This window comes from Periophthalmus magnuspinnatus, chromosome 1 (assembly GCF_009829125.3).
Source record: "Periophthalmus magnuspinnatus isolate fPerMag1 chromosome 1, fPerMag1.2.pri, whole genome shotgun sequence".
Lineage (NCBI taxonomy): Eukaryota > Metazoa > Chordata > Actinopteri > Gobiiformes > Gobiidae > Periophthalmus > Periophthalmus magnuspinnatus.
The window spans coordinates 651,753-676,500 of NC_047126.1; the positions used below are offsets into that span (position 1 = coordinate 651,753).

The 24,748-nt window shown below is 42.7% G+C and overlaps 2 protein-coding genes across 2 annotated transcripts in view; both read right to left on the reverse strand.

Moving 5' to 3' along the window:
* Positions 1-1,110: 1,110 nt before the first annotated feature.
* Positions 1,111-16,947, reverse strand: LOC117378682 (phosphoinositide 3-kinase regulatory subunit 6-like). Its single transcript, XM_033975339.2, has 7 exons — positions 16,673-16,947; positions 14,431-14,499; positions 14,148-14,280; positions 12,816-12,885; positions 11,661-11,859; positions 4,005-4,131; positions 1,111-1,220 (listed from the first exon to the last, which is right to left on the reverse strand). Exons 1-7 carry the CDS (start codon positions 16,847-16,849, stop codon positions 1,111-1,113), a joined length of 885 nt encoding a protein of 294 aa, XP_033831230.2. The 5' UTR covers positions 16,850-16,947.
* A 2,093-nt stretch (positions 16,948-19,040) lies between these two features.
* The window catches only part of LOC117378710 (phosphoinositide 3-kinase regulatory subunit 6-like), a 35,635-nt gene continuing 29,927 nt past the window's right edge, over positions 19,041-24,748 (reverse strand). The window contains exons 9-13 of the mRNA XM_033975375.2: positions 22,546-22,614; positions 22,263-22,395; positions 20,932-21,001; positions 19,786-19,984; positions 19,041-19,097 (exon numbers count right to left, since the gene is read on the reverse strand). Coding sequence (XP_033831266.2) covers positions 19,041-19,097; positions 19,786-19,984; positions 20,932-21,001; positions 22,263-22,395; positions 22,546-22,614 — 528 coding nt within the window. The remainder of the gene's footprint in view (positions 19,098-19,785; positions 19,985-20,931; positions 21,002-22,262; positions 22,396-22,545; positions 22,615-24,748) is intronic.

Sequence of the window (24,748 nt, forward strand, 5' to 3'; positions counted from 1 at the left end):
GATACTAGCCCATTTCATTTTTCATATTGCTGCATTATACATGCTACATACAGATTTAAACTTGGTCTTTTGTTCTGGATCAGGACGACTGAGGGAAACACAAACATCTTTAAATGTTGAAAAAGGTTTGGAGTCGTCACATTTACATCAATTGTGCTTTTAGATCACAAACAATAATAATAATCACAAATAAAATAAAACAATGAGTCTATTGGGTCATCCCAATCAATAAAGTCAATCAGACCCATGTGTTTTTTGCTCCGTGTTGCCATGGCGATGTGACAAACTGTTATCCTAATGGGAAACCTCCCACATTTATCCAATCATCAGAAAAACATTAGTTTCATGGAATATTGTCAAAATTGCCACAATGACTCTTCATGTCATCCTGATGAAAAAAGTCAACTGGACCCATGTCATATTTTTCACCGTGTTGCCATGGCGATGCATAAAACAGCCCATGTTATCCTAATGGGAAAATGTACTAATTTTCGTACATTTTAAAGTCTAATAACGACTTATTCACTTCAATTAAGAATGTGAAATTTGGCACAGTGACACTTCAGGTCGTTCCCGTCAAAAAAGTCCAGGGGGCCCAGTTTGTATTTTGCACAGTGTTGCCACAGTGGTGCATCAGTCCTTCCACTGTGTGTTTGTTTAGAGACACGTCCAGCCCAAAGCTGCAATAACACGGACAAAACTGGCACGTTAGCGCCTCCTGTAGGGAGTGCCGGGCCTGCGAGGGCCGCTCGATGCCGCTTGCGGCTTTAATTATTTTTATTTTTAGGCCCGAGCCCATAGAGGGCGTAGGGCCTATTGCTGTTTTCACGCTGCAACTTCGTGGCAGCACCGCCCCCTGCACAGACTCCTGTATCCTAGCAACCCACGCCGTAAGTGTGGGACATGCATATTTGTTGTTGCTAGCATGTCAGCGTCAACACTGAGTCAATGGGTGAAGCCCATTGACTCTATTATTATTATTATTATTATTATTATTATTTTAAAAAACTAATAAAATAAATCTATGGGAGCGTGATTCAACCCGCCTGCGGCTCAATGGGCCAAACACTCGCCCCAGTCGCCCCTAGCGACGCGTGGCCTGTGCTGTCCTCACATTGACCACACACACTCACAGATGTCCAGCTCCTCCGTCCACAGGTAGAAGCTCATGTCCGGGTTGGGCAGGGGGCAGTCGCTCGGGGCTCCGCTGGACGACGGCTCTGGAATAAACACAAACATGAATATGGGACGAAAGAGACGCAAACACAACACACACAACACACACAACACACACAAACACACACAAACACAGAGTCACATCCACAGAGTGAAAACACACATCCGGAGCTCATCAGGTCTGACACGGGTTTAAAAATAACACGGATGTTATGGAAACAGATGCCCAGAAATAAATCAAAGACAATTCTACCATTTTATAGGTCAGTGTGTGTGAGGTAAATAAACAACGAACATCAAACACACACACACACCCACCCCAACACACACACACACACAAACACACACACACACACCCACACACACACCCCACACACACACACACACCTGACTCCTGCAGCTTTAATCCGTGTTCTAACGCTGTTACCTCCTCAAAAACAGACCTGGAGTTGTGTTTTGTTTCATTCACATGTTTCAGTCACACTTTATTATCAGTCTGTCACATCTACAAAGCTCAAAACGCTCTGTTCCACCTTGTGATGTCATCAAGTGGTAGTTTTCAAGTGAACTCCTCCTTTTACCTTTAGTTCAGTCGAGTTAAGTGTCAACTCCAGGACTGAAATGATCCAGATGATTCTATAAATGAAGGTGTGTGGAGTTTAAAAACACAGTGGAGCACTTCCTGTATCACCACATGATGACATCACAAGGTGGAACGGAGTGTTTTCAGTTTGAGAGAAGAACTTGTACTGTCTAAATACTTCCAGAGATCTTTGTCCCAATATGCAAATTAAAATGTGTTTTGTAGCGTAGAGTACTGCATTCAGAGTACTTTTACTTTTACACAGAGGTGCATTATATTTAAGAGAAAAACATGTTATTATTACAAACAGCTTGAGTTTTGAGGGAAAAAGATGAAAATATCACTAAGTTCTGTGTTTTCTCTGTTCTTTCTAACACTGTGCAGCTCAAACCCAAAATGACACGATGAAGTACTGACAAGTATTTATTTTAAGTTAGAAAAGTAACTGTAATTCCCCTGTATAAAGATAAATACAAATAAAGTAAAAAATCAATAAATAATAAAATATATAAAAATAAAATACATAAATAAATAAATCAATACATAAAAATTATAATAAAAATTATATTAACAAAAAATAAAAAATAAAATATATAAAAATAAAATACATAAATAAATAAAAATAAAATATAAATAAATAAAGGTAAAATAAAATAAAAAATAAAATAAATATATAATGTATATAATATAAAATATATATCAAATTAAATAAAATTAAAAAGTACATATGTTCATTTATACCCGATACTGGTCCTTCTGTGAATAAGAGACTTTGATTTAATTGACACAGATGTCTTATCCCAGATCCGGTCTGAACGAGCCGTTTGTGCTGTAGCTTTAAGGCGTCACCACATGTTATGTAACTGAGCTGTGGTCGGCTCATATGATGTCACCGTCTAATCGAGGGACGAGGGACATTACTGCACGTGGACACGCCCCCTCGGTCACTGTTTCTGTTTTGTTTATTTTTACTACTGTCGACGTTTCATAAACACAGAAAAAGTGAGAAACATGGAATTATGAAGCAAAGAAAAACATTTATGGTATTTTCTGGACGATAAGTGTGACTTTTTGGAGTGAGATCCAGAGTAAACGTGTTGTTTTTTCCACTTTATTTATCTGATTAACTGTTAAAATCTTACGTTAAAGGAACAGTCCCTCATATTTATGTATTTAATTTAGTGTTTTGTTCTTAATATTTGACTTTTATGCTCTAGTTGTGAAGCAGTTTTAAACATGTATAAGTCGTCGCACTCGGACGTCAGCGCTCTGCCACGCCCACATTTTCAAAAGCTCCGTTCAGACAGGAAATGAACTAAGACGTAGATATAATTAACAATCTTTGACATTTTTATTGATATTTATTCAGAGTGAGAAGAAAGAAAGCCCCAGACGAGCAGTTAGCCCCTCGTGGACGTCGGGTCACGAGGTTTGTGTCATTTCATTTTGTTTTTTTTACGTTTCATATAAAATAATCCAGTTTTTTCTCCCTCGGGCTCAGATGAAATCCCTGAGGCTGCTACAGTTTAGACATTGTTTTTATTATAACTTCATTTAAAGATAAAATGTCTGCTCTTGGGCTCGGATTTTGTAAAATAAACTTCCCCAAAAGTGCGACTTATTCTCCAGAGCGACGGAAAATACAGTAGTAAAGAAAAAAAGTGAAATAACTGAACGTGTGGAGACTTTGACGATTTGAATATAGATATAAAAACATACTTAATGGAATGGAATTTAAGTTTTTTCTTGATTAAATAATTCCCTATAACTTATGTCATATATTTGATGTTTTCTGTTTGTTTATAAAAGTAAAAAGTGCGACTTGTAAATGTTTTTTCTTCATTATTTTGCAATTTTTATACTCCAGAGCGACGTTTAGTCCAGAAAATACAGTAAAAAAAACCCTCTAAAATCAACAAAGCAAAGATCGACAGTGGCTCAGTTGGTAGAGTATGCTGTTGTCGTGTCCTTGGGCAAGACACTTAGACCCCCTCGCCCCCAGTGTGTGTGTGTGTGTGTGTGTGTGTGTGTGTGTGAACGTGTGATGTAAAGCGCTTTGAGTGACTTCAAAGTTGAAAAGCGCTGTATAAAAATGTGATAATTTACCATTTTCCATAGATTTTACTTCATATATTTGATGATTTACTGTGCGTACATGAAGTACAAAGAAGTACAAATGAAGAAAAATAAAAAAAACACATTGAAGGAGGGCGTGTCCAGACGTCTGAGCGCTCCTGTGTCTCACCTGTGTCAGCCACGATCTGATGGTAGAGCTGGAGCAGGCGGCCGCTCAGGGCGTCGCTCTGGTCCGCGCGCTGTTCAAACGCCGACAGCACTTCCTGAAAATAGTGCTCCACGTCACGACCCGCGTCCTGTTCAGAAAAACACGCCACAGGTAAGAGCGGAGCACGGACTGTGTGAGGAAGAGTGTGACGTCACCACAAACAGCCAATCAGGACAGAGGCTGCTGAAGGTAACGCCCCCTCCCGCAATCAAACCTGTCGCTAACGCTAATGCTAACGCTAACAGGAGCGACCTCGGGGACAGAAGGACCTGATGTGTCTGTTATTAATGTTCAGATCTTGATTTACAGACACAATAGTGAAATAAAAACCCCAAAACAAAATGACGAGTCTGACACCAGCAGGGACAGAGACAGGGGACAGTTTGTGAAAAAAACAAAAATAAATAAATATATAAAACACAAAAAAATATATATAAAAAAATATACTCAAAATAACTCAAAAAAAAATAAAATTAAAAAAAGTAACTAAACTCAAAATAACAAAAGATAAATAAACTCAAAATAATAAAAAATAAAATAAACTCAAAATAACAAAAAACAACAAAAACTAAAAATAACTCAAATAAATAAACTCAAAATAACAAATAAAAAATTTAAATGAACTCAGAATCTCCATCCATCCATCCATTTTCTTCCTCTTATCCGGGGCCGGGTCGCGGGGGCATCAGTCTAAGCAGGGACTCCCAGACTTCCCTCACCCCAGACACGTCCTCCAGCTCCTCCGGTGGGACCCCAAGGCGTTCCCAGGCCAGAGAGACATAGTCCCTCCAGCGTGTCCTGGGTCTTCCCCGGGGCCTCCTCCCGGTGGGACATGCCCAGAACACCTCCCTAGGGAGGTGTCCAGGAGGCATCCTGAGCAGATGCCTGAGCCTCAGCTGCTCCTCTCAACGTGTAGGAGCAGCGGCTCTACTCCGAGCTCCTCCCGTGTGACCGAGCTCCTCACCCTATCCCTAAGGGTGCGCCCGGCCACTCTGCGGAGGAAGCCCATTTCAGCCGCTTGTATCCGCGATCTTGTCCTTTCGGTCATTACCCAAAGCTCATGACCATAGGTGAGGGCAGGAACGTAGATTGACCGGTAAATCGAGAGCTTCGCCTTCCGGCTCAGCTCCTTCTTTACCACAACGGACCGATACAGCGACCGCATCACTGCAGACGCTGCACCGATCCGCCTGTCAATCTCCCGCTCCATCCTTCCCTCACTCGTGAACAAGACCCCGAGATACTTGAACTCCTCCACTTGGGGCAGAGACTCACCACCCACCCGGAGAGAGCAAACCACCTTTTTCCGGTCGAGAACCATGGCCTCGGATTTGGAGGAGCTGATTCTCATCCCAGCCGCTTCACACTCGGCTGCAAACCGCCCCAGTGCCTGCTGCAGGTCCTGGCTCGAAGAAGCATCAGGACAACATCATCCGCAAACAGCAGAGATGAAATCCTGTGGTTCCCAAACCAGGCCCCCTCCGGCCCCTGGCTGCGCCTAGAAATTCTGTCCATAAATATAATGAACAGAACCGGTGACAAAGGGCAGCCCTGGCGGAGTCCAACATGCACTGGGAACAGGTCTGACTTACTGCCGGCAATGCGAACACAGCTCCTGCTCCGGTCATACAGGGACCGGACAGCCCTTAGCAAAGAGCCCCGGACCCCATACTCCCAGAGCACCCCCCAAAGGACACCACGAGGGACACGGGCGAATGCCTTCTCCAGATCCACAAAACACATGTGGACTGGTTGGGCAAAGTGTTGGTCCAGTGTTCCTCGACCAAGACGAAAATCACACTGCTCCTCCTGAATCCGAGGTTCGACTATCGGTCGGATTCTCCTCTCCAGCACCCTGGAATAGACCTTACCGGGAAGGCTGAGGAGTGTGATTCCCCTGTAATTGGAACACACCCTCCGGTCCCCCTTTTTATACAGAGGGACCACCACCCCGGTCTGCCATTCCACAGGTACTGTCCCCGACCGCCACGCGATGTTGCAGAGACGTGTCAGCCAAGACAGCCCCACAACATCCAGAGACTTGAGGTACTCAGGACGGATCTCATCCACCCCCGGAGCCTTGCCACCGAGGAGCTTGCCAACCACCTCAGTGACTTCAGCCAGGGTGATGGACGAGTCCGCCTCTGGGTCCCCAGTTTCTGCTTCCTTCTCGGAAGACGTGACAGTGGGATTGAGGAGATCCTCAAAGTATTCCTTCCACCGCCCGACAACATCCCCAGTCGAGGTCAGCAGCTCTCCACCCGCACTGTAAACAGTGTTGTTGAAGCACTGCTTTCCCCTCCTGAGGCGTCGGACGGTTTGCCAGAATCTCTTTGAGGCCGTCCGATAGTCCTCCTCCATGGCCTCCCCGAACTCCTCCCAACCCCGAGTTTTTGCCTCTGTGACTGCCTGCACGCTTGGCCCGCCGGTACTCATCAGCTGCCTCAGGAGTCCCACGAGCCAACAAGGCTCGATAGGACTCCTTCTTCAGCTTGACGGCATCCCTTACTTCCGGTGTCCACCACCGGGTTCGGGGATTGCCGCCGCGACAAGCACCACAGACCTTACGACCACAGCTACGAGCAGCCGCATCAACAATAGAGGTGGAGAACATGGCCCACTCGGAGTCCATGTCTCCAACCTCCCCCGGGATCAGGGAGAAGCTCTCCCGGAGGTGGGAGTTGAAGACCCCCCTGACAGAGGGCTCCGCCAGACGTTCCCAGCAGACCCTCACAATACGCTTGGGCCTGCCAGGTCTGTCCGGCTTCCTCCTCCGCCAGCGGATCCAACTCACCACCAGGTGGTGATCAGTTGACAGCTCAGCCCCTCTCTTCACCCGAGTGTCCAAGACACGCGGTCGGAGGTCAGATGACACGACAACAAAGTCGATCATCGACCTCCGACCTAGAGTGTCCTGGTGCCACGTGCACCGATGGACACCCTTGTGCTCGAACATGGTGTTTGTTATGGACAAACTGTGACTAGCACAGAAGTCCAATAACAAAACACCGCTCGGGTTCAGATCGGGGAGGCCGTTCCTCCCAATCACTCCCCTCCAAGTGTCACTGTCATTACCCACATGGGCGTTGAAGTCCCCCAGGAGAACAACGGAGTCCCCGGTTGGTGCACTGTCTAGTACCCCTCCCAGGGACTCCAAGAAGGCCGGGTACTCTGCACTGCTGTTTAGCCCGTAGGCCGACACAACAGTGAGAGACCTGTCCCCGACCCGAAGGCGCAGGGACGCGACCCTCTCGTTCACCGGAGTGAACCCCAACACGCAGCGGCTGAGCTGTGGGGCAATGAGCAAGCCCACACCAGCTCGCCGCCGCTCCCCGCGGGCAACGCCAGAGAAATGGAGAGTCCAACCCCTCTCAAGAAGATGGGTTCCAGAGCCCAAGCTGTGCGTGGAGGTGAGGCCGACTATATCTAGCCGGTAACGCTCAACCTCCCGCACAAGCTCAGGCTCCTCCCCCCCCAGCGAGGTGACATTCCATGTCCCCAGAGCTAGTCTCCATGTCCGGAGATCCGGTCGTCGAGGTCCCTGCCTTCGACTGCTACCCGGATCTCTCCGCACCCGCCCCTCATGGCTCCTCCCGCAGGTGGTGGGTCCACGGGAGGACGGCCCCACGTCGTTTCTTCGGGCTGGGCCCGACCGGGCCCCGTGGGGAAAGGCCCGGCCACCAGGAGCTCGCTGCCGAGCACCCACCCCAGGCCTGGCTCCAGGGTGGGGCCCCGGTAACGCCAGTCCGGGCGACGTAACTGGCCTTGTTCTTTTTCTTTTCATGATGGGCTTCTGAACTCAGAATCTAACAAAAAAAAACAAAAACAAAAAAAACCCCTCAAAATAACTCCAAAAATGAAGAAAATAAACTAAATAATAATAATAAACTCAAAATAACTAAAAAAAAACAAACAAAAAAACAAACAAAAAACTGAAATTAACTTTAAAAAAATGAACCTAAGCTCATGTAGAGGGTTAATACGAACATTTAAGACCAAAATGGCGAGTCTGAAGCAGCAGAGACAGAGAGAGAGGAGACAGTTTTTCAATAGAAAGTGAACTGGAGCCACAGTCGAGTCTTAACTATGTCCATTTACATAAACAGTCTGTTGTTGGACCCCACATGTGCATGATTTTATTTTATTGTAAGTTTTCAGATGAAGAGTTTAATCACAAGCAGATTGTATTTTTTTATTCAGGTCCAGTTCACGTTGGACATTTTAAAGTCTCGGGCCTTGGACGTGCAGCAGGTGTGAGGTTTGAACAGAACTGCTGCAAACGGAACAGGAAGTGCATCATGATCACGTCCTGTATGAAACTCAGCGGCTAAGGTCATGTCCATTTATATAAACTCAGAATGTGGAGGGCATTTTTCTAATTAAATGATGTCACTACAACAAGATGTCCCCTCTGTGGTTTTACTGGAGAAAATTAGTCCCTGACACTGTTTGAAAAAAGGATGAACTCTGAGCCAAAGGTTTAAGATAAAATAATAAGACGAGATGTTTCTTTAAACTGATAGAGAATTCACTCGACTTTATGCTCAAATATGTCAAAACAATCGATCCAACTGCACTTTATGCAAAGAAAACCCCAAAACGGAAATGCACGAGGACAATCTCGCTCCATCCTCTCAGTCCTGAACCAGACCCGAGATCAGAGTCTCGTCTGTCGTGGTGAAGAAGGAGCTGAGTCTAAAGTCAAAGCTCTGGACTGTCCTCAGTCTGTCCTCACCTGAGGAGCTCTGGGCCGAAAGGACGAGATCACAGATACGAGCGCCCGAGTTTCCTCCGCAGGGTGTGCGGGCGCTCCCTTAGAGACAGAGTGAGGAGCTCGGAGTAGAGCCGCTGCTCCATGTGGAGAGGAGCAGCTGAGGCTCGGGCTCTAGGGAGGTGTTCATGTCCCACTGGAAGGAGGCCCCGGGGAGGACCCAGGACACACTGGAGGGACTGTGTCTGGGGTGAAGGAAGTCTGGGTGTCCCTGTTTAGACTGATGTCCCCGTGACCCGGCCCCGGAGAAGAGGAAGAACATGGATGGATGGCACGATTACAAAATCTTTTTTGGAAAGACCAGATCGATTCAAACTTTTGACTAAAATGTGAGTTTGTTGAACCTGAGGCTGCACATCTGTGAACGTCTAAACGTCACAGTGGAACCGTTTAATCTTCTCTTTTTTTAATCCCTCCTGACGCTCTGTTGTTCTTATGTTGTTCTCATGTCCTGTCTGTTTCCATGGAGATATTATTGATTTGTCTGGAAAGCTCCACAGTACGGATTTAAACTCAGGTCAAATCTGTGGAGAGGTGAGGCGCCTGGAGCTGAACAAATGTACGTCAAGACAAGTTTAATGCCGTACTGTGGAACATCTCCACAGCAGCCGCCTCAAACGACACATGTACAGGGACTTTTCACCTTCCCCCTGCAGAGTTTAATACGTTTATATACGTCCTCCTGTTCACTGAGACGTGGGCGACATCGTCAAACAGGAAATGATCGATATTCTTTTGTATTTTCTCGATAAACGTATTTAAACTCTGCAGTAGGAAGGTGAGAGAAAGTCTCTGTACATGTGTCGTTATTAATGTTCAAAACTTTATTTACAGACACAAAAGTGAAATAAAAACCCCAGGATCATGTAGAGGGTTAATACGAACATTTAAGACCAGAATGAGTCTGAAGCAGCAGAGACAGAGAGAGGGGGCGCTGTTTAAAAAAATAATAATAATAAATTAAACTCAAAACAAAAAAAAACTACAAAAAAACAAAAATAACTCAAAATAACAAAAAAATAAGAAGAAAAAAAATCTTTTAGTTGTTTTGATAATAAAAATAAGAAAAAAAACAACTCACAATAATAAAAAAAACTCTAAATAACTAAAAAAAGAAAGAAAATGAACTAAAAAAAACCCTCAATGTAACAAAAAATAAATAAATAAAAATAACACAACCCCACAAAAAAAACTCAAAATAACAAAAAAAAACTAAATAAAAAAATAGCAAAAATAAACTCAAAAAATGAATAAATAAATGAATAAATTAAACTCAAAACAAACAAAAAAACAAACAAAAATAACTCAAAATAACAAAAAAATAAGAAAAAAAAATCGTTTAGTTGTTTTAATAATAAAAATAAGAAAAAAACCCAACTCACAATAATAAAAAAAAACTCTAAATAACTAAAAAAAAGAAAGAAAATGAACTAAAAAAAAAACCCTCAATGTAACAAAATAAATAAATAAATAAATAAAAATAACACAACCCCACAAAAAAACCCTCAAAATAAAAAAAATAAAAAAACTAAATTAAATAAATAAACTCAAAAAATGCCCCCCAGGACCATGCAGAGGGTTAATACAAACATTTAAGCCCAAAATGAGTCTGACAGCTGCAGTTTTTCAATGTGAAGTGAATTGGAGCCAGAGTCAATGGAGCAGGAAGTGCGCCCATGATCACTTCCTGTTTGTAGCGCGGTGGCTAGTGGGTTAGCGATGTCCACTTATATAACAGTCTATAGTTAGAGGGACTTTCTGTTCGTTCCGGCGCAGAGTCACATGAAGCAGACTGTGGTTTAGAACAGCTCTGACAAAAAACAGAGGAAGTCTTCAAGCCGCTCGTCTGCTTTTGCCTCAACCTTTCTATCTCCATGGCGACAACGAGGTATAAAACCACTAGGCCAAGTTATAGGTCAGACCCGTGGAGAGGCAAGCCCACCCTAAAGTAAGAAAGCACGTTTTTCAATGTGTTTTTGAACAATAAAAACACAGGCAATTGAATAAATATTTGACAGACACAGACAGGTGTAATGACACACTGTGGAACATTCCTGGCAGCTCTAACCCAGGCAAAGTGTTAACACGCTGCAGTGTAACCTCAACCAAAGTTGCAGAGTGCAGCTTTAAACACGCGACGACCACCTGCTGAGTGGATCTGGACAGGAAACGTTTTGATGAGAGTTTGTGTGTAAACGTGGGCCCAGGTACAACCACATCCACCAAAAAACTAAGAACTGAACAGAAGAAAGAACAAAGACGAACAGGGCGGGTGTCAAATATCGGAAATGATGCTGAATCTGGTATCGACGATCCACGATGTGAGCGGATCTAAACTTTTCACTGGAAGTGAAAGTGAAAGTGACGTTTAAAACTCCTTTGTGACGCAAAATGGACTTGTGAGCGTGAAACCGTGTTCTAACGCTGTTCCCTCCTCAAAAACAGACCTGGAGTTGTGTTTTGTTTCATTCACACATGTTTGAGTCATTTTATTATTAGTCTGTTACATCTACAAAGCTCAAAACGCGACATTCCACCTTGTGATGTCATCAAGTGGTAGTTTTCATGTTAACTCCTCCTTTTACCTTTAGTTCAGTCGAGATAAGTGACAACTCCAGGACTGAAATGATCCAAATGATTCTATAAATGAAGGTGTGTGGAGTTTAAAAACACAGAGGAGCACTTCCTGTATCACCACATGATGACATCACAAGGTGGAACAGAGTGTTTTCAGTTTGAGAGAAGAACTCAGCCTAAATCTGCAGGTTTGTGTTAAACAATGAAACAAAACACACTCCAGGTCTGTGTGTGACATGGAGGTTTGAATAATACTTAAAATCCCTGACCTTGAGCGCTCGGGCCAGTCTGGAGCCGTCGCTCTGCTCCAGACCCACGTTGGCCTGGATGGCGTGTTGGACCACGCTGCACATGTGGTCAAAAGGAGAGACACGCCCCCTGGAGGTCGCCGCCGACGCCTCGATGTCGTCACGCACCACTCGGCACAAGGAAGAGGAGAAAACGGCAGGATCGGCCAGGACAAAAACTCTACAGAGAAAGAGACGAGAGTAAACAGAGAAAACAGAGAGAAAACAGTAAACAGAGAGAAAACAGAGAGAAAACAGAGAGAAAACAGAGAGAAAATAGAGAGAAAACAGAGAGAAAACAGAGTAAACAGAGAGTAAACAGAGAGAAAACAGAGAGAAAACAGAGAGAAAACAGAGAGAAAACAGAGTAAACAGAGAGTAAACAGAGAGAAAACAGAGAGAAAACAGAGAGAAAACAGAGTAAACAGAAAATAGAGTAAACAGAGAATACAGAGAGAAAAGAGTAAACAGAGAGTAAACAGAGAGAAAACAGAGAGAAAACAGAGAGAAAACAGAGAGAAAACAGAGTAAACAGAGAGAAAACAGAGAGAAAACAGAGAGAAAACAGAGTAAACAGAGAGAAAACAGAGAGAAAACAGAGTAAACAGAGAGAAAACAGAGAGAAAACAGAGAGAGTAAACAGAGAGAAAACAGAGTAAACAGAGAGAAAACAGAGAGAAAACAGAGAGAGTAAACAGAGAGAAAACAGAGAGAAAACAGAGAGAAAACAGAGTAAACAGAGAGAAAACAGGGAGAAAACAGAGAGAAAACAGAGAGAAAACAGAGAGAAAACAGAGAGAAAACAGAGTAAACAGAGAGAAAACAGAGAGAAAACAGAGAGAAAACAGGGAGAAAACAGAGAGTAAACAGGGAGAAAACAGAGTAAACAGAGAGAAAACAGAGAGAAAACAGAGTAAACAGAGAGAAAACAGAGAGAAAACAGAGTAAACGGAGAGAAAACAGAGAGAAAACAGAGTAAACAGAGAGAAAACAGAGTAAACAGAGAGAAAACAGGGAGAAAACAGAGTAAACAAAGAGTAAACACAGAGTAAACACAGAGTAAACACAGAGTAAACACAGAGTAAACGGGTTAAATCTGGGGCTTCAAAATATCAGACATTTAGAGGTGACGCTCACCTCTCCTGGAAACGGTACAGATCGTTTTTTAATCTCTGTTCGGCGACGACCATCCTCTGAAAAGTGAGACCTGTATTTGAAACAATAAAACAGAATACTTCAAATACTCTCAAAAGTACTTGGTTATTATGTAGAACTTTATGTACAATGTGGTCTACTCCAATTAAAGAGAACAAAGAAAACAACAGGGCTAACCAGGATGCTAACAGGTGTGAAATCACTCATTAGGGGCTTGAATGACTCTGACTCAGGCACAGTTCACACTCGCACAGACCTGACGCACAAACAAACTGTAAACAAAAGCTGTTTACAGGTTTAGTGTGGTTAGCTCCTCCCTGCTGGTCAGATCACTGCTGGACACCGACTTATTTCTGTCTGAACTGAAATAAGTAACGTCTTCACTCCTACAATGTTCTGACCAGGTGACAGATTTGATTTTCTTTTGGAGCAAAATGACGTTACACTGGAGAAACTAAAACACCGACGCAAGAGCAGCTCAGGACAACAGTCTGCTGTTCATCTGCATCTCAAACACACAAAAAAACACAAAAGAAGAAGAGAGAGAACAGCTCAGGACCACAGTCTGCTGTTCATCTGCATCTCAAACACACAAAAAACACAAAAGAAGAAGAGAGAGAGCAGCTCAGGACACAGTCTGCTGTTCATCTGCATCTCAAACACACAAAAAACACAAAAGAAGAAGAGAGAGAGCAGCTCAGGACACAGTCTGCTGTTCATCTGCATCTCAAACACACTGACCACTGCTTTGGACAGAGAGAGGGTCAGATCTGAGCCACAGAAAAGAAATGTGAGAGACAGAAGAGATTTTTGTTAAGAAAGACAGAAATGAGGCCTTAGACATAATCCGTCTTCTACTTATAACAACATCCTCAGATCTAAATCTAAACAAGGAAACAGTAGTGCTAGCCAGTATGCTAATAGCCAGTATGCTAATAGCCAGTATGCTAATAGCCAGTATGCTAATAGGTGTGAGAGCAGCCAGTAGAGGCCTGAATGATTACGCAAAGTACGACTCAGGCGCAGTTCACACGGAGCGAGGTCTGTTACACTAAAACAGAAACGGTAAACGACCAAGTGCTAGTTTCAGTCGTTAGCTCCTCCCCCCTGGACGCATCGCCATCTTCACTCTAAAACGTTTTGTCCAGTTACAGAATTTACGTTTTCTTTTACTATTTAAATCAGTAGAATATAGTTTGTCTCGTTCTATCTTTGGAGATTTCACTAAGAGACACAATAAAAAAGAGAATTAGGAGTTCGGTATGTGAGGAGCGCACGCCTAAACGATGTGACGATTATGTAACGGCGTTTCACCTGGAATGGCCCGCTCCTTCTTGATCTGCTTGGTGCAGCTGAGGCCCACGGTGCAGTAGGGCTGTGGGTAGGTCAGGAGTCTTTTGCAGAAGTCGTACACACGTTTATAGAGTTCATCCGGAATGTGGATCGTCTGGAATATCCGAGAAGCCCGGGCGGCGTAAGGACAAAAGCACAGGTGAGTAAAAAGAACCAAGGTAAGTGATCGACCTCAGAACTACTTCCTTATTGTAAAAAAAAAAAAAATTTCCTTTTAGCATCGCAGTGCACCTGTCAGACTCACCTGGATCAGCGCGTACATGAGCGTGTGCAGAAGAGGGAGGATGTTTTTGCGACTGTTCCATCTTTCCGCCTGCAGAAAAAAAGAAAAATAATAATTCCTCAGATTAGCTACAAATAGAAACTTCAGATTGATTCATATACAGTTTGTCCCTCGTTGTATCGCGGTTCAACTTTCACTGTCTCGCTTATTTTTTAGTGCAATTTTACATGTTTTTTTTTTTTAACAGTGTATAAATGTGCATTGTGTCGTGCGTCCTGATTGGCTGTTGGACTGTAGACCATTGTGTCGTGCGTCCTGATTGGCTGTTGGACTGTAGACCATTGTGTCGTGCGTCCTGATTGGCTGTTGGACTGTAGACCATCGTGTCGTGCGTCCTGATTGGCTGTTGGACTGTAGACCATTGTGTCGTGCGTCCTGATTGGCTGTTGGACTGTAGACCATTGTCCATCAGTCTCCTCCGTGCCGTGTCTCCTGTCCAGTACAGAATGTGTTCAGACAAATTTACATAAACGTTGGATCTCAGTGTGACTCTGAAGTGCTGTACGTTTGCAATTTGTTTTCTCCCCGACAAAACCCACAATGTCGATGAAACGTTCTGCACCGACAAAGACGCCTACGAAGGTTTGAACTTTGAGAGAGTTTAAACGAGAGAGAAATGTGAGAAAATGTTAACGCCTGTGTGAGAAAAGTGTATAAAGTGTGTGGTGAGGGGTTTTACAGACAAAACAGAGAGAATAATGTAAAAAATAAAGATGATACTTCACGGATTTCACCTGTTGCGGGTCATTTTTAGAACGTGACGCCCGCGATAAACCAGGGACCAGTGTATTTACAAAAAACAAAAACACAACTGGATGGAAAAAATATAAAAACATGTGAGACATTTTGGTTTAAATACTGAGCTATAAACAAAAATCTGGTTTTTGAACGATCCGTTTTAACCCGGTGAAAGTCAGACGGGCTTAAGGCGAGTCTGTGAGCGCAAACGTTCAAATAAAAAGAGTTTGTTTTATACAAATAGTGCAGCTGCAAATTATTTCACAAGAACAGAAACGTAAAACAAAGAAAACTGTGTGTAAATAAAGTGAAATGTGAGAGTTTAAAGTGTCACCCCAGGCCCAGATCATCACAAACCAACTCAAACAATTATGGAGATTATGTAATAAGCAACACCAGCCCCTTTGTTCCGTCGTGTCGTGTTTTACTCAGAACACGCTCCGAGAAAATACAGAAATGAAGCGGTTCAGCCTTTGCTCCTCCTGTGTTTGTGTTTACAGATGAAAAGATTTAAAACTGCAAATGTGACGAGACTGAAACTCAAATATCCACCAGAAGAAACGCAAACGATAAATGAGATGATAAAAAAAAACATATGAGTCTGAGTGAGTCGGCTGCGTCGGCTGCGTCGGCTGCGTCGGCTGCGTCGGCTGCGTCGGCTGCGTCGGCTGCGTCTTTCCGTCCAGGGAGGGTCCACGGAAAAATAAATATAATTCTGTCCATAAAAACCTTTCTCAAGTTTAAACATTTACATTTATTTTGTTTTTCTGTTTCATCAACTCAAAAAAAAACAACTGATAGTTTTGTGAAAAGACATGGAAATGTAAGGACTGGGATGAGGTGGATTATTGATCTGTGTTTGAACATCTGTCAAATCTCACCTCCAAGTCCAGGATTATGTCAAGAAATTGTCCCCCCATTTTCCAGATCGGCCTCCAGAAACTTCATGTCGCTCTCCAAAATCAGCGAAGTATCCTCTTTATTTTTACATTATTCTCTCTGTTTTTGTCTGTAAAACCCCTCACCACACACTTTATACACTTTTCTCACACAGGCGTTAACATTTTCTCACATTTCTCTCTCGTTTAAACTCTCTCAAAGTTCAAACCTTCGTCGGCGTCTTTGTCGGTGCAGAACGTTTCATCGACATTGTGGGTTTTGTCGGGGAGAAAACAAATCTCAAACGTACAGCACTTCAGAGTCACACTGAGATCCAACGTTTATGTAAATACGCTGAAAAAAAAACACGCAAAATTGTGCAAAAAAAAAAGAAATAAACGAAACTACGAAAGGCGAACTGCGATATAGCGACGGACAACTGTAGATGAACTTGGGGCTGGTGGGCGGGGCCTTGGGGCTGGTGGGCAGGGCCTTGACGTTCTCGTGTGTCATCGCCGTGTCGTCTGATGTCATGGACTCCGTTTGTCTGGTCATGTTAAAAATGATGAATAAAATCTGGACATACTTTCTCCAGTTCCTTGATGAGCAGCCACACCAGGGACAGGCTGTTGACCGGGTTCTTCTGGACTTTCTTATGAAGGGTCCACCTGAGCATACCTGAATCACACAACAGAGCGTTAAAGCGACGGAGACGTTTCCGTCGCTGCGTTTCAGACGACCACGTTCTCCAGGTCAATGACATTTAACACAGACGAGGGCGGATAAAACCGAAACTGCTGAGATACTGATGTTTTGTGATCATAAACTGTTTATGTAACTGGACGAGGCTAAAACCGCTCGGTCAGCGCGTTCTAAACAGGAAGTGACCGTGGGCGTGTTTCCAGCTCCAGACTCTGGCTCCAGTTCACTTTTTATTGAAAAACTGTCCCCTCTCTCTGTCTCTGCTGCTTCAGACTCATTTTGGTCTTAAATGTTCGTATTAACCCTCTACATGATCCTGGGGTCATTTTTTTTTATTATTTTGAGATTTTGTTTTTAATTTATTTTGAGTTTTTGTATAAATTTTTTTGTTTGTTTTTTAGTTTTTGTTTTTTGTTATTCTGAGTTAATTTTTAAGTTATTTGAGTTATTTTGAGATTTTTTTTATTGTTTTGTTTTTTTTAAGTTATTTTTAGTTTTTGTGTTTTTTTTAGTTATTTTGAGTTTATTTATTTAAATTTTCTTAATTTCTTAATATTATTTTATTTATATTTTGCTATTTTGAGTTTATATTTTTTGTTATTTTGTTTTTTTATTATTTATTTTTTTTTGTTTATTTAAGTTATTTGGTAGTTTGGTTTTTTTCTGTTTATTTTAATTTTTTTGAAAAACTGTCCCACTCTCTGTACTTGCTGCTGTCTCATTTTGGTCTTAAATGTTCGTATTAACCTTCTACATGATCCTGGGATCATTTTTTTTTAGTTATTTTGAGATTTTTTTATTTTTTTATTTTTGTTTCTTAGTTTGTTTTTGAGTTATTCTGAGTTAATTTTTAAGTTGAGTTATTTTGAGTTATTTTTATTTATTTTTTTTGTTATTTTGAGTTTATTTATTTAAATTTTCTTGTTATCTTGGGTTAATTTATCTATAATTTAAAATTTAGAGTTTATATTTTTTGTTATTTTGAGTTTTTTTATTATTATTTTTGTTTTATTTTTTTTATTTAAGTTATTTGGTGTTGTTGTTTTTTTTCAGTTTGTTTATTTATTTTTTTTAATAAACCGTCCCCTCTCTCTGTCTCTGCTGCTTCAGACTCATTCTGGTCTTAAATGTTCGTATTAACCCTCTACATGATCCTGGGGTTTTTATTTCACTATTGTGTCTGTAAATCAAGATCTGAACATTAATAACAGACAAATCAGGTCCTTCTGTCCCCGAGGTCGCTCCTGTTAGCGTTAGCGACATCCTCTCTCCTGATTGGCTCTTTGGTTGCTATGATACTCGTCTCTACAGCTGCTCTGGCCTCATGAGCTTCATCTGGAGCTGAAGTGACGTCTCAGTCCAGTGTTTAGTGTGTGTTTGTGTGTCTAAGTGTGCGTCTGTTGTGTCTTAGTGTGCGTCTGTGTCTAAGTGTGCGTCTGTGTGTCTAAGTGTGCGTCTGTGTCTAAGTGTGCGTCTGTGTCTAAGTGTGCGTCTGTGTGTCTAAGTGTGCGTCTGTGTCTAAGTGTGCGTCTGTTGTGTCTTAGTGTGCGTCTGTTGTGTCTTAGTGTGCGTCTGTGTCTTAGTGTGCGTCTGTGTCTAAGTGTGCGTCTGTGTCTAAGTGTGCGTCTGTTGTGTCTAAGTGTGCGTCTGTTGTGTCTAAGTGTGCGTCTGTTGTGTCTAAGTGTGCGTCTGTTGTGTCTAAGTGTGCGTCTGTTGTGTCTAAGTGTGCGTCTGTGTGTCTAAGTGTGCGTCTGTTGTGTCTTAGTGTGCGTCTGTGTCTTAGTGTGCGTCTGTGTCTAAGTGTGCGTCTGTGTCTAAGTGTGTCTCTGTGTGTCTAAGTGTGCGTCTGTTGTGTCTTAGTGTGCGTCTGTGTCTAAGTGTGCGTCTGTGTGTCTAAGTGTGCGTCTGTGTCTAAGTGTGCGTCTGTGTGTCTAAGTGTGCGTCTGTGTCTAAGTGTGCGTCTGTTGTGTCTTAGTGTGCGTCTGTTGTGTCTTCGTCTGCTTTTGCCTCAACCTTTCTATCTCCATGGCGACAACGAGGTATAAAACCACTAGGCCAAGTTATAGGTCAGACCCGTGGAGAGGCAAGCCCACCCTAAAGTAAGAAAGCACGTTTTTCAATGTGTTTTTGAACAATAAAAACACAGGCAATTGAATAAATATTTGACAGACACAGACAGGTGTAATGACACACTGTGGAACATTCCTGGCAGCTCTAACCCAGGCAAAGTGTTAACACGCTGCAGTGTAACCTCAACCAAAGTTGCAGAGTGCAGCTTTAAACACGCGACGACCACCTGCTGAGTGGATCTGGACAGGAAACGTTTTGATGAGAGTTTGTGTGTAAACGTGGGCCCAGGTACAACCACATCCACCAAAAAACTAAGAACTGAACAGAAGAAAGAACAAAGACGAACAGGGCGGGTGTCAAATATCGGAAATGATGCTGAATCTGGTATCGACGATCCACGATGTGAGCGGATCTAAACTTTTCACTGGAAGTGAAAGTGAAAGTGACGTTTAAAACTCCTTTGTGACGCAAAATGGACTTGTGAGCGTGAAACCGTGTTCTAACGCTGTTCCCTCCTCAAAAACAGACCTGGAGTTGTGTTTTGTTTCATTCACACATGTTTGAGTCATTTTATTATTAGTCTGTTACATCTACAAAGCTCAAAACGCGACATTCCACCTTGTGATGTCATCAAGTGGTAGTTTTCATGTTAACTCCTCCTTTTACCTTTAGTTCAGTCGAGATAAGTGACAACTCCAGGACTGAAATGATCCAAATGATTCTATAAATGAAGGTGTGTGGAGTTTAAAAACACAGTGGAGCACTTCCTGTATCACCACATGATGACATCACAAGGTGGAACAGAGTGTTTTCAGTTTGAGAGAAGAACTCAGCCTAAATCTGCAGGTTTGTGTTAAACAATGAAACAAAACACACTCCAGGTCTGTGTGTGACATGGAGGTTTGAATAATACTTAAAATCCCTGACCTTGAGCGCTCGGGCCAGTCTGGAGCCGTCGCTCTGCTCCAGACCCACGTTGGCCTGGATGGCGTGTTGGACCACGCTGCACATGTGGTCAAAAGGAGAGACACGCCCCCTGGAGGTCGCCGCCGACGCCTCGATGTCGTCACGCACCACTCGGCACAAGGAAGAGGAGAAAACGGCAGGATCGGCCAGGACAAAAACTCTACAGAGAAAGAGACGAGAGTAAACAGAGAAAACAGAGAGAAAACAGTAAACAGAGAGAAAACAGAGAGAAAACAGAGAGAAAACAGAGAGAAAATAGAGAGAAAACAGAGAGAAAACAGAGTAAACAGAGAGTAAACAGAGAGAAAACAGAGAGAAAACAGAGAGAAAACAGAGAGAAAACAGAGTAAACAGAGAGTAAACAGAGAGAAAACAGAGAGAAAACAGAGAGAAAACAGAGTAAACAGAAAATAGAGTAAACAGAGAATACAGAGAGAAAAGAGTAAACAGAGAGTAAACAGAGAGAAAACAGAGAGAAAACAGAGAGAAAACAGAGTAAACAGAGAGAAAACAGAGAGAAAACAGAGAGAAAACAGAGTAAACAGAGAGAAAACAGAGAGAAAACAGAGTAAACAGAGAGAAAACAGAGAGAAAACAGAGAGAGTAAACAGAGAGAAAACAGAGTAAACAGAGAGAAAACAGAGAGAAAACAGAGAGAGTAAACAGAGAGAAAACAGAGAGAAAACAGAGAGAAAACAGAGTAAACAGAGAGAAAACAGAGAGAAAACAGAGAGAAAACAGAGAGAAAACAGAGAGAAAACAGAGAGAAAACAGAGTAAACAGAGAGAAAACAGAGAGAAAACAGAGAGAAAACAGGGAGAAAACAGAGAGTAAACAGGGAGAAAACAGAGTAAACAGAGAGAAAACAGAGAGAAAACAGAGTAAACAGAGAGAAAACAGAGAGAAAACAGAGTAAACAGAGAGAAAACAGAGAGAAAACAGAGAGAAAACAGAGAGAAAACAGAGTAAACAGAGAGAAAACAGGGAGAAAACAGAGTAAACAAAGAGTAAACACAGAGTAAACACAGAGTAAACACAGAGTAAACACAGAGTAAACGGGTTAAATCTGGGGCTTCAAAATATCAGACATTTAGAGGTGACGCTCACCTCTCCTGGAAACGGTACAGATCGTTTTTTAATCTCTGTTCGGCGACGACCATCCTCTGAAAAGTGAGACCTGTATTTGAAACAATAAAACAGAATACTTCAAATACTCTCAAAAGTACTTGGTTATTATGTAGAACTTTATGTACAATGTGGTCTACTCCAATTAAAGAGAACAAAGAAAACAACAGGGCTAACCAGGATGCTAACAGGTGTGAAATCACTCATTAGGGGCTTGAATGACTCTGACTCAGGCACAGTTCACACTCGCACAGACCTGACGCACAAACAAACTGTAAACAAAAGCTGTTTACAGGTTTAGTGTGGTTAGCTCCTCCCTGCTGGTCAGATCACTGCTGGACACCGACTTATTTCTGTCTGAACTGAAATAAGTAACGTCTTCACTCCTACAATGTTCTGACCAGGTGACAGATTTGATTTTCTTTTGGAGCAAAATGACGTTACACTGGAGAAACTAAAACACCGACGCAAGAGCAGCTCAGGACAACAGTCTGCTGTTCATCTGCATCTCAAACACACAAAAAACACAAAAGAAGAAGAGAGAGAACAGCTCAGGACCACAGTCTGCTGTTCATCTGCATCTCAAACACACAAAAAACACAAAAGAAGAAGAGAGAGAGCAGCTCAGGACACAGTCTGCTGTTCATCTGCATCTCAAACACACAAAAAACACAAAAGAAGAAGAGAGAGAGCAGCTCAGGACACAGTCTGCTGTTCATCTGCATCTCAAACACACTGACCACTGCTTTGGACAGAGAGAGGGTCAGATCTGAGCCACAGAAAAGAAATGTGAGAGACAGAAGAGATTTTTGTTAAGAAAGACAGAAATGAGGCCTTAGACATAATCCGTCTTCTACTTATAACAACATCCTCAGATCTAAATCTAAACAAGGAAACAGTAGTGCTAGCCAGTATGCTAATAGCCAGTATGCTAATAGCCAGTATGCTAATAGCCAGTATGCTAATAGGTGTGAGAGCAGCCAGTAGAGGCCTGAATGATTACGCAAAGTACGACTCAGGCGCAGTTCACACGGAGCGAGGTCTGTTACACTAAAACAGAAACGGTAAACGACCAAGTGCTAGTTTCAGTCGTTAGCTCCTCCCCCCTGGACGCATCGCCATCTTCACTCTAAAACGTTTTGTCCAGTTACAGAATTTACGTTTTCTTTTACTATTTAAATCAGTAGAATATAGTTTGTCTCGTTCTATCTTTGGAGATTTCACTAAGAGACACAATAAAAAAGAGAATTAGGAGTTCGGTATGTGAGGAGCGCACGCCTAAACGATGTGACGATTATGTAACGGCGTTTCACCTGGAATGGCCCGCTCCTTCTTGATCTGCTTGGTGCAGCTGAGGCCCACGGTGCAGTAGGGCTGTGGGTAGGTCAGGAGTCTTTTGCAGAAGTCGTACACACGTTTATAGAGTTCATCCGGAATGTGGATCGTCTGGAATATCCGAGAAGCCCGGGCGGCGTAAGGACAAAAGCACAGGTGAGTAAAAAGAACCAAGGTAAGTGATCGACCTCAGAACTACTTCCTTATTGTAAAAAAAAAAAAAATTTCCTTTTAGCATCGCAGTGCACCTGTCAGACTCACCTGGATCAGCGCGTACATGAGCGTGTGCAGAAGAGGGAGGATGTTTTTGCGACTGTTCCATCTTTCCGCCTGCAGAAAAAAAGAAAAATAATAATTCCTCAGATTAGCTACAAATAGAAACTTCAGATTGATTCATATACAGTTTGTCCCTCGTTGTATCGCGGTTCAACTTTCACTGTCTCGCTTATTTTTTAGTGCAATTTTACATGTTTTTTTTTAAACAGTGTATGAACGTGCATTGTGTCGTGCGTCCTGATTGGCTGTTGGACTGTAGACCATTGTGTCGTGCGTCCTGATTGGCTGTTGGACTGTAGACCATTGTGTCGTGCGTCCTGATTGGCTGTTGGACTGTAGACCATCGTGTCGTGCGTCCTGATTGGCTGTTGGACTGTAGACCATTGTGTCGTGCGTCCTGATTGGCTGTTGGACTGTAGACCATTGTCCATCAGTCTCCTCCGTGCCGTGTCTCCTGTCCAGTACAGAATGTGTTCAGACAAATTTACATAAACGTTGGATCTCAGTGTGACTCTGAAGTGCTGTACGTTTGCAATTTGTTTTCTCCCCGACAAAACCCACAATGTCGATGAAACGTTCTGCACCGACAAAGACGCCTACGAAGGTTTGAACTTTGAGAGAGTTTAAACGAGAGAGAAATGTGAGAAAATGTTAACGCCTGTGTGAGAAAAGTGTATAAAGTGTGTGGTGAGGGGTTTTACAGACAAAAACAGAGAGAATAATGTAAAAAATAAAGATGATACTTCACGGATTTCACCTGTTGCGGGTCATTTTTAGAACGTGACGCCCGCGATAAACCAGGGACCAGTGTATTTACAAAAAACAAAAACACAACTGGATGGAAAAAATATAAAAACATGTGAGACATTTTGGTTTAAATACTGAGCTATAAACAAAAATCAGGTTTTTGAACGATCCGTTTTAACCCGGTGAAAGTCAGACGGGCTTAAGGCGAGTCTGTGAGCGCAAACGTTCAAATAAAAAGAGTTTGTTTTATACAAATAGTGCAGCTGCAAATTATTTCACAAGAGCAGAAACGTAGAACAAAGAAAACTGTGTGTAAATAAAGTGAAATGTGAGAGTTTAAAGTGTCACCCCAGGCCCAGATCATCACAAACCAACTCAAACAATTATGGAGATTATGTAATAAGCAACACCAGCCCCTTTGTTCCGTCGTGTCGTGTTTTACTCAGAACACGCTCCGAGAAAATACAGAAATGAAGCGGTTCAGCCTTTGCTCCTCCTGTGTTTGTGTTTACAGATGAAAAGATTTAAAACTGCAAATGTGACGAGACTGAAACTCAAATATCCACCAGAAGAAACGCAAACGATAAATGAGATGATAAAAAAAACCACATGAGTCTGAGTGAGTCGGCTGCGTCGGCTGCGTCGGCTGCGTCGGCTGCGTCGGCTGCGTCTTTCCGTCCAGGGAGGGTCCACGGAAAAATAAATATAATTCTGTCCATAAAAACCTTTCTCAAGTTTAAACATTTACATTTATTTTGTTTTTCTGTTTCATCAACTCAAAAAAAAACAACTGATAGTTTTGTGAAAAGACATGGAAATGTAAGGACTGGGATGAGGTGGATTATTGATCTGTGTTTGAACATCTGTCAAATCTCACCTCCAAGTCCAGGATTATGTCAAGAAATTGTCCCCCCATTTTCCAGATCGGCCTCCAGAAACTTCACGTCGCTCTCCAAAATCAGCGAAGTATCCTCTTTATTTTTACATTATTCTCTCTGTTTTTGTCTGTAAAACCCCTCACCACACACTTTATACACTTTTCTCACACAGGCGTTAACATTTTCTCACATTTCTCTCTCGTTTAAACTCTCTCAAAGTTCAAACCTTCGTAGGCGTCTTTGTCGGTGCAGAACGTTTCATCGACGTTGTGGGTTTTGTCGGGGAGAAAACAAATCTCAAACGTACAGCACTTCAGAGTCACACTGAGATCCAACGTTTATGTAAATACGCTGAAAAAAAAAACACGCAAAATTGTGCAAAAAAAAAGAAATAAACGAAACTACGAAAGGCGAACTGCGATATAGCGACGGACAACTGTAGATTAACTTGGGGCTGGTGGGCGGGGCCTTGGGGCTGGTGGGCGGGGCCTTGGGGCTGGTGGGCGGGGCCTTGGGGCTGGTGGGCGGGGCCTTGGGGCTGGTGGGCGGGGCCTTGACGTTCT